Raw genomic sequence first — 13,131 nt, forward strand, 5'->3', positions numbered from 1 at the left:
TCCATAGGCCTAACATTACACAGGAAAGGAAACAGAGATTGCTCATGTACCTCATGTGTCATGATTACACCACTGCACATAACTCTCAAACTTTAAAACTGGTTGTAATAACATAGCTCAATGGTGTCCACACTATATATAGTCTTAAGTCAGCATTGATTAAGCCATGTGGAGGGAAAGAGTTTAGACAACCTGTTTAGTACATATGAGAACCAAAGCATTGAAGGAAAACAAACAGGGATGAATGCATGCTAAAAATAGCTCCAAACTACATTTGGTGCACTTAAATAATTATTAAGTCATTGAAAGCTTTAAGGCTGGCATGCCACTGACTGGCCTGGATGATGGGAGCCTGTGATTACACTGTAATAACAGACTGCTTTGCAGACTGTAATCATCTGGACTTTTAGCCATAAATACTTGAGGCAGTAATAACGACAAGGAAGTAAGATAGCTAGAAAAGACTGCTAAAGTTGCATTTCATTGCAATGTTTTTATTTTATTATTCTGCTGTGGAAACACATTTTTGGACGGGCTTGGGATGCTCAAAAACTCATGAAAATTGTTGTACATGTCAGAATAATTGGAATAATTAGAATAATAATTGGGTTTTGGTGTGACCAGTGGGCTCCACAGTGCCCCCAGATGCAGCATCCCATAGGGACAAAGTTGCTTGGATGTTCGTGAAATCGGTGGGATCATAGCTGTTATCATTCTGGATGTGATACATATTTTTAACATAACCTAAAACAAAGAGCACTTCCACTAACATAATAGCATTCAAGAGATGAAATACCTACAACACAACATAGATAATGTTGAATGATTGCTGAATGCAACTGTCTTACAGTTAAGTTACAACAACAACAAATTTTCATTCTCCGGTAAGCTCATTACTTGTCATGGAACAATGTAAAATCTACAACATAGTACAACAAGTTACCAGAAAAACAAATTCATTCTGATGAACTCACCTCTGGCAGGTTGGCACAGTTGGATTTGACTTCATACTCAATGTAGGCTGCCTCCACTCCTGCTTCTTTACCCAATTGTGTGTAGCACAGGTCTCTGGTGGAGTTTATCCTGCGATCCACATCTTCAAGATTAAACATGCAGAGGGCTGAATCCTCACTGGGCTGAGTTGATGAAGCCAAACGAGTGGAGAAAACACCAAGAAGAATCTCTGAGTCTTGACTCACCACACCATTCTTGGAAAGCCCAAGCTGGACAGCTTGCAGCAGGTTATAAATTTTTCCTGACCTGGAATGGCATATCAAGGGTACTTCTACATAGGAATAATAGGACTGGTCGTCCAAACATACACGAGACACGTACGTTCGGTACTCTCGTGACTGTGACTTAAGGTCCCGTCTGTAGAAAAGGAAGTACACATGCTGATGGTGGGCAAATGAGGCCACAAAATGATGGTCATATTCTGAGAGACGGCCAGCCACAGCCAACTTGGCGGTCTCCTCATAAGAAAAGATGGGTTCCTGGGCAAGATTTCTTGTGGAAATAGGTGGATGGCTACTGGTGTAACCCCGACCAACAAACAGCACTGGCTGTCTGTCGGGATGTGGCTGAACCACAAGCCCGACAGTACTAACATTGGGGTGGTTAGCTGCTACATATTGGGTATCCACCGGCCTTGTGGTGGAGAAAAGCACCATATTCACAGAATCCAGACTACGTTTCTGACAGATTCCTTGGTTGATGCTCCCACAGGTAATAAGTTCCATGGAGTATGGATCAACCAGCAAGAGCTTGTTGTGGTTACTGGTGATCCTAGCCTGAGGGCAGTTACTCTCAGTAACAGGAGGTAAGCACTCCCGACTGTCTGTGACGGGTCCAGTGTCATCCTGGAGTTCAGGTTGGAGGAATCGATCCAACTGAAACAGGTGATCTCGGGCACCAATATATACCCGTCCCACAGTGGGGTCAGGATGCAGGGCCAAGTGCTCAAACAGAGTGTCATTCCGGACAAAGGTGGGATGAAAATTAGCCGGGGAGGAGCCTGAGGCCTGGACAATGCCACTGGGTAATGAGATTAATGGCCAGCCAATGGCTAGCAGCAGGAGAGACAGCAGTGTCCACACAGCTGACACTGGATGGTGATGCACCGTCCCCAGATGCATGGCAGCAGAGCTAGGGAAAGAAGACAGGACAGGTTGTTAGAAACAAATTATCCATTCACTGCAAGAGTTGTCATGTCACAAAACTCCATACAGACACATTACTATATGGTTACCCATATGATTGCACATTTTATTGCAGAACCCCTTATGGATTCATTTTTGAACTAAAGTATGTAAGGCCCTTTTGCCTATATGAGACATTACACTACAAAGAGACATGGTAGACTTCATGCTGGACTGCAACTGGAGTCTGGAGTTCAGGTTGGAACAACTGTTTTATACAGTTTGTTTCAACAGGTCATACAAACTTGTTATTTCTGAGCATAACCCAATCCTTACACACTTGTGTACACTTGTCACATTCAACATCAAGTGTTTGTTGATAAGGACAGAATTAGTTGTTAAATAGTGTAGTCTCTTCAGCATTGGAGGAAGAGTTGATTAGAGGCCTAAACTAATAGTTATTATAGCTAAACAATGGATGTCATATCAGAAAGCCCCCATAAGAATCTTCTGAAGCATTGCTGGTGCCCCCCTGGAGAAGGACAGCACAAAGGGAACTGTATAGGGTATACAGTTTGCGAGCACTCTAGAACACTACACTAGTAGTGGGTAGGGCCTCCTTTTGCTCTTGAAACAGCCAAAATTCTATGTGGCATTCCACAAGATAGTGGAAACATTCTTTTGAGATTCTGGTTAATGTTGACATGATTTCATCACAGAATTTTTGCAGATTTGTTACTTGCACATTCATGCTGTGAATCCCCTGTTTTATCACAAATGAAATCTAGGAGGCCATCACTGGGTGGCGATTGAAATTTTTGAAACCTGTTTGAAAGGCAATGTTGGTAGGAGACACTAGAGAATGTGTAAATTGTGGCCATAAAAGGATGAACATGGTCAGCAACTCAGATAAGCTGTGGCATTCAAACAATTATTGTTGGTATTAAGGAGACCAAAGTGTGCTAGGAAAACAATCCCAACACCACTACACGACCATCACCACTTTACACTGTTGACACAAGGCAGATGGGGTCTACGGATTGATGCTGTTGACACCAAATTCTCACCCTACCATACATTTTGATGAGTCTGTGCCCACTGCATCCTTAGATTTTGATTCTTGGCTGGCAGGAATGAAACCTGATAGTGTAGTCTTCTGCTGTTGTTGCCCATCTGCCTCAAGGTTACTGAGATGCCTTTCTGCTAATCACAGCTGTACAGAGTGGTTATCTAAGTTATGTAGCCTTTCTGTCCGTTCACACCAGCCTGGCTGTTCTCCTCTGACCTAACCCTATGGACAGATCAAATCATTTCCATCCATCCACATCACTGCAGCTCACTGAATTTTGTTGTTTGTTTGTTTTTTTTTGTACCATTCTGAGTAAACTCTAGATACTATTGTGCATGAAAATCCCAGGAAATCAGCAGTTTCAGAAATACTCAATCCAGCCTGTCTGGCTCTAACAATCATTCCATGGTCAAATTCACTTAGATCATATTTCCTCATTTTAATGTTAAATATGTACATTAACTCAGGCTGCTGACCTGAATGTGCATGATTGTGACTAATCAAACTATTGTTAAAAAAGAAAAAAATAATGGTTGATATTTTTTAAAATCTGTGACTTTATCAAGTGGCATTCAACTGTTTAAATTGCCAAAGGAGGAATCCTTGCACATAAACTATTTGAGACATTTGTTTCTCACCATTTATTTCTAGTGGAATTTTACATAGCCATGTCACCTCTTGTCTTCCCAGCAGCATGGGTTTAAAAACACATCCTTCGGGACAACCTGTAACACAAAGGTAAGTGAAGACAGATGAGTATACCCTATACATAGACACCCATTGAGAATCAGGGTAGAAAAGACACTGGTGACAAGCCTTGACCTAAAAGACATTACTGTGAACCAAATACAAGCATGTGGGTTTGCTACAGACTGACATTCAAGCATTTTGCATCACTGCAGTTCACCAAAAGTCATGGGAAGCTCATTCCCACTAAAATTCCTGTCAGACCTATGTCAGACTGGCTACATTCAATTTGCTTGTAGAAAAGCCCACAGAGGAAGCCAAATCAAGTAGTGGCAGTCCAAGAGGGCTTTCAGTGCCATACAAAATCTGTTCCAGTATACAATCTTCCTGCACTGCTAAGATAAAAGGTACAAAAGCCTTTGGTTTCAGTGTTCCTGCCAGAGAAACAAGTTGCTGTAAGAAAAAACGAGGATGAAATGGCAACCTCGAGAGGGTAGAGTTCACTTGTTTGGGCACCTGAATCTGTAGTTTCATAATTACTTTGTGAAATGCTCTAATATTTCCACTTATCATAATAAGTGGAAACATTTAATTATTCTCCTTTTATGTATACATCACATCCTTTTCTTCCTAACCACCTCTCCTTCATCTCCCAACAGTCCACCACTGGCACAGAGGCCGGATTATTTCGAGTTCAGGCAGATCTCCAAAGAGAAAGGGAGTGTTGGGAAAAGGACAGAGACTGAAAAAGACACTATTCAACCCACTCAACAGGCCGAATCTCACCCAGGTTGTGCACACACACAGACACACACACACACATACACTGTCTCTCTCTCTCTCACACTCACTCACTCGTGTATACACACACATGCGCGCACACACAAAGGAGCTTGAGAGAGCTTACTTTGTTGGTGGAAATCTTCTGTGAGAATGAGGATTAAGGCCTGACAGGACAATGTGAATTAATCTAGAAGTTCTCAGCGAGCACTTTCTTGCAAAAGGCAGGTATAACTACCTCCAGTTACAATAGAAGCAGAGACAAAGGTCAAGCAGAATGATTGATGCCCCAGTGACCAAGGCTGATATGATCAAATTAAAAGGCCGGTTTATGGTCTCTGTCCAGCCAAGCTGGAAACCCCATGTTAGTAGTTGTTCCAAACAACCACATAGAGGGAAGAAGAGCAAAAGGTTAGCTGTGATAGAGAGTGGGGAGAAACAACATCATTTAAACTTGCTCATATGGAGAGTGTCAAAAATAGTGTAAAGAATGGAGAAAAGAGCTAAGGAGAGAAGTACAAGGCTTGGCTCCTCTGTCGCTTCTGTAAAGCTGGCTAAACACAGCATGAAGTAATTGTGAATGTTTGATCATCAGTTTTGGAAAGTTATAGAAAATGGTAGACACAGACACCCCTGTCCAACATGGGGAGGGTGTGTGTGTGTGGAGGGGGGTTCTGAACAGCCTGTGCTCTTAAAGCTGTAGCTCCGGCGCTACAGAGCCTGAACTCTGTACTCAACATGTCATGACTCTGGCTGAAAGACACTTTACAGCTCTGTGCAGATAATCCTGAGAAACCAATTCAGAGCCTGATGGAGTAGAGACGTGAATAACCGTTTAGAACGTTCTGAATTTAATTTACAGAAGTGCTAATTCAACAAATACAGGGCTTCTCCTGTTTCTTTAGCTGACTGTTTCTGCAAGCTGAGATGTATGATAATACTCCATCGTGGGTAACACTGTCAATTTGAGCACAGGGTTGTCCTCATCTGTAAATCTGGAGGCTGCCAGTCTACTTATCTAAAAGTAACAGGCCAGTCAGGCCCTCATTTACCTAAATTCACAATTTGCTGAAGGCTGTAACTCAAAAAGCTAAAAACTACAGTAAACTGAGCTGCCATTACTACTGGTCTCCCTTTTTCTGCAGTGAATAATCAAATTAGGCAAGACTTTTCTGAGTTTGAGACACATGAGAACAAGAGAATGGACTCCTGATGCAATTTTCTCGTGTAAAAAAATAATAATAAAATAGAATCACCTTTAGTCTCAGAGTGGATGTCCTCTTTCTGACTTCAGCTAGCCACAAGGTATTACAGTGATGTGAGGTGAGAGGAGGAAATGCGTGTCTATAACTGCTTGATCTAAATGTTCCTTTACTTTTAGGAAATGAACTCCACTTTGCCCTGTCTACAGAAACAAAGTAACACAGTTCATGTGATGGAATACTATATACCCCACAAAGAACAATTTCAAATTGGCTCTGATAGTGACTTTTCCCATAACAAATTGCAAAACAGTTCAGAGACATTGTGATGCAATTTTTAGTACAGTGACATTGTTATCACTTGGGACATGCTAGCCACAAATAAGTTATATGACCATATTCACAACGATAATAAAAAAACGTAGCCACCTCTTTCATTTCAATGACACCACTGTGTTGGCACAATTCTAGGAATAGAATTACCCCCTGTGCCAACACATTCTGGCACTGTCTACACTGTTTCCCTTCCTTCTTCACTGTATTATATACTGTTATGCAGTTTTTGGCCTGGCCTTCCTGGATTGTATCTTATTTTCTAATGTTTCATACAGGCATCACAGCCCTCCAACACTGGCCCATGCATTTTAAAAGACAGTGCTGTTTTTTGTCTAAATACGTAGTAAATTACCAAATGGCTGGAACAATTTCCGTCTACATTGACAATCAATGCATCAATGCATCAATGCATCTCCTTGAAGATTTGAAAATATTTAATTTTATGTTATTATCAGATTTTGATCATACTCTCAAATATTGATATTGGTACAGACCTTAATCCTTGCGTATGCATTTAAAAATTACATAATATATTATTTTCTATTGTGCCTGAAGGCCCGTGCGTGCAAGTAAGTGTGTGTGTGTGTATGTGTGTGTGTGTGAGAGAGAGAGAGAGAGAGAGAGAGAGAGAGAGAGAGAGAGAGAGAGAGAGAGAGAGAGAGAGAGAAATTGTGATCTGCAGTACAATATAATTTCTATCTCTCCAACTCCACACACACACTCACACTTATTTCTCAGTTCAGTTCAGTCCACTTCAAACAGACAGAACCAGCGAAGTAGAATTCCTGTAGGACAAACCAAAGTCTACCAGCCTCAATCCACCACAAATGGACTAGGCTGAAGCCTTTGCTGCAGCCAAAACTTCACAATATAACACAGCATTCCTGAGAAGCACATTCAATTGAGTCATCACCCATTGCATTAAGTCCAGCCTTTCATTCATTTCCAATTCAGCTATCCTACATTCTGGAGGAGAGGCCAGACCATATTTCAAGTGAAAAGGCTGGCAGAGTGACATAAGCAGACAGAAACAGGGTTACAGGGAGACAATAGTGAAAGGGGAAGATGGGGGTGAGACAGAGAGGGGGTGGAAACAATGAGGGAAATCGCTACAAACAAGTACATGCAAGCCTCAGTGCTTGCTGAGAGTTGATGGAATGTGACTACTGATAATAATCTACAATGAGAGTAAGAGAGAGAGAGAGAACCAAAGACTGAGGAGGATGAGGTAGCCATTAATTACAGAGCCTACCCACATTGCCCCATCCAACACCCTGTCATTTGCACAATTAAGGAAGTAAAGCAAGTTTTTAATTAGACCCAGGATTGTGAACATAAACAACCAAACACATGCACGCACACGCACACACACACACACACACACACACACACACACACACACACCAATAACGTGAACCAATCAGTCCACTTCTTAACAGCTAGCAGGAGGGACAAAAGGGCTCTGTAAATGTTCAGTAGTGTCCCTCTTGATTCAGAGACAGAACAAATCAGACTACAAAATGGAATGGGAAAAAAAACCTACTCACAGTATATAAATATCCCAAATTAGCATATTTTTATTGGTTCACATATTTCTAGCAGATCAGAAACAACTAAACTCAAGTACAATGCAGGCTCATTTTAATTAGCTGAATGAACTGTACAGTTAATTGGTGTCTTTGCAGATACTTTGCCACGGATTTGTTGACAAATCCGTAATTCTTTTTGTCCAGTGGGAGATGTCATAACTTCCAAAATCTTCAAGGTTGGAATCACAATTAACAGGCTGACATGAACAGTTTTCCCACTCAGCTGGTGAATAGTATGGTTAGGCCATGAGCTTCAACTTGTTTTCAGAATATTCAAGAGAAATTTAGGCTCAATGACTGCACTTTGGAAGTTGTTGTTTAACTCTCTCCTAATGTTTTTATATACACTGGCTTATAAAGTTGATATTTTTTTTTAAATCAAAGAATAGATAGATATTTTCTGATGTCACTTCACACCGATTGATGATTAGTCAAAAGAGCATGTCTGTGCAAGCCTTGGAAGCACCCTAACTGTCAGTCATTTAACATTATCTATGCAGAAAATCTATGGTACTTTGGACATCCAAAAAAGCATTAATTTTGCGATGACGTAAATACCAACTTCTGATAAAATCGGGATATTCATATAAATAGTTCAGATACAAGCTCAAATTATTTGGTTTTATTCAAACATACATGTTGCCAGAGTATAACCAGGCTCTTCTGTTTATTAACATAACTTGCAACATTTCCGTCCAAGGTTGCACTACTGAGTGCAACCGCTTTCTTCTGATAAGAAACACATCACTTAAAAACCACAGCAATTAATCTTCCTTTAAAGTATTAAATCAGTGTAACACTGGTTTGACTGTATTGTCATCGGCTTCTCCCACCTGCAAAGTTGTATGTTATAAAGAGTGAGATTTCTATTTCTTATATAGTATGAAAAAATGAAAGTAAATGCAAGTATGAAAATAAAGCCAGATTATTAACAAGAGTTCATCAACTGAATCCTTCTCACTTTCTCAGCTTCAAAACAACTTTCCAGTTGGTGCATTTCCTCTCAGTCTGCCTGCTAGCACTGGAGCTCAACAGCCCAGCTGGCTGGCTGCCACTAAGTTATTTACAGGGAAACCCAGCAACAACTGCTGTCCATCTGAAAGAACAAATTCCTCCTCGGCTGATGAACTCAATAAAAAGAGAGAGGACAAGGATGAGGAGTAGGAGAATCATTGCCCTGCACTCTCTTCTGGAAAATGTCCTTCCAGAAAGTAAAACATAAAAGTCCATGGTTTTCATGACCATGAGGAATGAAATTCCTCAATGACGTGACAGAGAGTTTTTCTGGACATGTTTCAGTGGTCAGAAGAGAGTCACTTGCTGCTGCAGTGTGGATAAAGGAAGTTCCCATGGTTGTTAAACTTTATGGCCCCTAAGAAATCACTCTGGGGTGAGAGAGGATGAGCCTGGACACAAGGGAGGATGAATATTCAAATCTAAGGGATCACATCTATATTTGGGCAGAACATGATGGCTTTGACCAAAACTGTGCATGCATGTCCTCTTTCCTCATCATGAATCTGTGTTGCTCAGGTCAGATATGGTTCAAAAGGTTGTACTTAATCTCTTACTATATCATGGGTGTGTTTTTGGCACAACATGCCAATAAATCAGAGTGCCATCTCTGCTGCTGCTGGCATATTTGGGTTCATTGGCATCATTACATGCGGGCCAGCATCATGTCCTCATATGTCCTGTAATGTGTCCTCCTCTGTGTCCAAGAGACATCCATGATGCATAGCAATGTTATGCAACAGACAACATACCTTTTTTTATTTTTCATGTTTTGCATGTTTGTGCACTGCTGCATGTCCCTGTGTGTGTAACAAGTAGGGGTGTAACGATACATGGATTCAATGATCAACAATCCACTAGTATCGATCCAAAATGAAAACATCGATCACTCATTATACATCTCTTGCCAAGGAGACGTCAGCTAGTTTCGTCACAACGTTTTGTAGTGCAATAACAGGCTGCTGTGGGCTCCTCAGTAGCCAATGCTGACAAAAATAGCAAAAAAACCCCAAACTACCTACAAGGACTCACTTTCAGCCCCTTTTTTTGTGGAGAGACCCAAAGCCCGTCTCCGTACCCGGCTCCCAGCCGATTACAGGCAGCTGACATGACAGACAGGCCTCACTGCTTCTGAGCTGGCAACATATTCATTAACCCTGGCATAACAGTACTTCAGCTAAACATATATTATCACAGTCCATCACAATATAATCATTTGACGCACACACGTCTCTCTCTGCCTGAGCACCTACACTATACGAGCGGCACCATGGCAAGCAGCAAACAGTAAATCAGCGGTCTGGAAACATTATAGATTTTGGAGAAAGGATGGGTCAGCTTACAATTTGCATACTGTGTTTAAGCCACTTCAAGATAAAATACTCAGGTTTACATGATATCCTTAAATAGCAGTGGTGGGCCGTGCATTTCACACCTAGGCCTTCACTGGTGTCCTACCTCTACCCCACCTCTTAATAGGCTACTTTAATACCTTAATGTCACGGCTTTCTGAACCATCAACAACATACAGAAATGCAATTTACCAGAGCTCTGCATCACACACAGGTACATAATGTAGCCAGAATAAATGCCATTACCAAAGCAATGCTATAAAAACCCAATGAACACAGTTGAATTGGTCTTCCACACATACATCATCTCAAGCAGAAGCATCAATATTAACTCATAAAATTTCAAAGACGTAAACAATAAAATACAGGGGATTGTAAAAAAAAATGGCAGCAGAAATTGTAAAAAATATTTTCAAGAACAACTATGTCTACACTTTAATCCACACTGTTCCAGCAGCAATAGGGATAGTAAAAAATAGAAAAAGGCATAAATACAAGTAAAATACCTAACAAGATATAAACAAGACAATATTATAAAAATCTAAACAAAAACACAGTATACACAGGACAATGCAATAAAATATAAACAAAAGAACAATAACAAAACAAAATTATATGTAGATTAAGTCCATTATGAAAGCAACAGTTAGTGTCTTTTACATTTTGTAGAGCTCAAGTACAGCACATGATAGAAAGGCCTACAGGATAATGGAGCAAATACCACCTGAGTCAAATGAGGATGCTGCTAATGGCAGTGATGATGAATGGCTGCCAGAAAAAGACGTATTGACAAATGCTAGTAGTAGTGACAGTGTGCTGAGGGAACTGAGGATGCTGAGAATCTACGGTGTCAGGAGCAAGGTTCACTGTGTTTACATTGTGCTGAACAGTAATAAAATATGTGAATACATTTGATTAACATTTATTTGATAATTCATATTATTATATAATTTTAACATAATACAGTATATGATTTTATTGATTGGTTTGTTAAATACATAGCTCTTTAATTGAAACACAAATGCATGCCAGTCCACCCGAGTGGACGTGAGGAACTCCTTGAAAGAATAATGTTTTAAAAAAATGAAGTTCAAAATTTTTTTTTCATGCCTAAAGAAGACTAAAAACACTTAGGAAAAAATCCTGATTGAGGATTTCATTTAATCTCATTTCATGCATGAAAGGGTTAAAAGTGTGTATGTATTTCTGTGAAAGTACAGAACACATGGCTCTACTGGGCAGCGACATCTTGGTTCATACTAAACCCACCTATTTATGTCTACATTTACAGTGAATGGCACACACAAGCAGAGCCTTGTTACAAGCACCCTTAAACGTCTTGAAACAATCATAATATGAAGTACAGCATTGCTACACACCGCACGACATATAGTTATTGCTGCTTGCTTTTTCATCAGCACACCTAAGCTTATACCCCCAATAAATGCAGAGCTAACCCAGCTAACAAAATAGCAACTTAAGAGTCATATCTGAAAACAGAAAGGGAGACTTACATCTCAATGGACACACACAGGGTCTCTTTGTCAAAACTGTGCCATGCTCCAGACCAAGTTACTGTATGTTCAAGATAATAGATCAACACATATATAAGCACCTTCTACTGACCAATCAGTTCTCTTGAAAAATGGCATCACCATTTCAAGAAGATCCCATGGAGCTCAGTGCACAGATTGTGAGGGCGTCTCTTAGGAGGGCAAATGTTCAGAGATGGGCCACACTTTTGGCTTTCCCTGTCAAAAGTATTGACAGGAAAGAGATATAGATTCTCACCAGAGGGAATAACCTATCTGTGTGTGTGTGTATCAGCCTTTTGAGCTGTATGTTGACAGTACAACACAGTGGAGTCGTGCGCTTACAGCACCACGTGACGTTGCCACCATCATGCTTCACCGGATAATGAGCAATGCCTGGTGTTTGTCTCACTTGGAGTTTGGAGTTCTGCGCAAAAGTAAATTCCAAGCAGGCTGAGATATGCTTTTTACTAAAAGTGGCTTCCATCTAGCCATTCTACCTGACTGATGGAATGCTGCTGAGATAGCTATCACTCTAGCAGGTTCTCCCATTCCTATATAGGGCCTCTCTGTGAGAGTGACCATTGTGTTATTGGTCACCTCCCTGATCAAAGCCTTTCTTGCCAGGTTACTCGTGCTGAATGGACAGCCAACCCTAGAAAAAGTCCTGGTGGTTCCAAACCTCTTCAATTTCACAATTATTGAGGCCGGTGTGCTTCTGAGAACACTCAAAACTTTAGAAATTGCTTGCCCTGATCTCTTCCTTGCCACAACTTTAGGTCTACATTTGAGTTCCTTGGACTATGTCAAAACAATTCAAATAGCCCCAGGTGGACTCCAGTCAAATTCTAGACACATTTCAAGGATAATTAAAGCAAAGAGGATGTACCTGACCACAATTTGGAATGCCACAGCATAAGGTCTGAATACTGTTGCAAGTAAAAGATTTTAGTTATGGATTATTTGCAGAAATTTGCAAATATTTCCAAAAACATGTTTTCACTTTGACCATATGAATAATTTGAGTGCAGATTGATGGACAAAAATGGGAATTTTATCAATATAAAGTTAAATCTACAGCATAAAGAGTGCAAAAATACTTTCTGAATCCACTGTATGTCTGTATGGGCAATGAAAAGGGCAGTGCAGAGAGTGAAGGGTAAATGTTAGTATGACTGCTGCGTTGTCTGCTCCCACACAAAGAGCCTCTTTGTCGTCCCATACGAGTAATTCTGCTTTTCCATAGTTTCCATAGTGTGTGAGCTGTTCCACTAGAGGGGAGAGAACCATCGACCTGCTGTATGCAAAAGTTGCAAATGCATACAGCTCCCCTCCCCTCCCCCCATTCGGAAGGTCAGATCACAACCTGATTCACCTCAACCCCTGCTAAGTGCCTGTGGTGAAGAAGCAGCCTGTAACCACAAGGACCATA

At 40.7% G+C, this 13,131-nt stretch overlaps 1 protein-coding gene across 4 annotated transcripts in view; it reads right to left on the reverse strand.

Moving 5' to 3' along the window:
• plxnb1b (plexin b1b) overlaps nucleotides 1-13,131 on the reverse strand; it is an 84,540-nt gene that overhangs the window by 40,955 nt on the left and 30,454 nt on the right. For 2 of the 4 annotated variants that reach the window (XM_018667511.2, XM_018667513.2), the window contains exons 3-4: nucleotides 3,846-3,932; nucleotides 975-2,145 (exon numbers count right to left, since the gene is read on the reverse strand). In XM_018667511.2, the coding sequence (XP_018523027.1) occupies nucleotides 975-2,135 (1,161 nt within the window). In that variant the 5' untranslated portion in view covers nucleotides 2,136-2,145; nucleotides 3,846-3,932. The remainder of the gene's footprint in view (nucleotides 1-974; nucleotides 2,146-3,845; nucleotides 3,933-13,131) is intronic. The other 2 variants (XM_018667512.2, XM_018667514.1) reach the window with 1 other exon arrangement.

This window comes from Lates calcarifer, linkage group LG12, assembly GCF_001640805.2.
Source record: "Lates calcarifer isolate ASB-BC8 linkage group LG12, TLL_Latcal_v3, whole genome shotgun sequence".
Lineage (NCBI taxonomy): Eukaryota > Metazoa > Chordata > Actinopteri > Centropomidae > Lates > Lates calcarifer.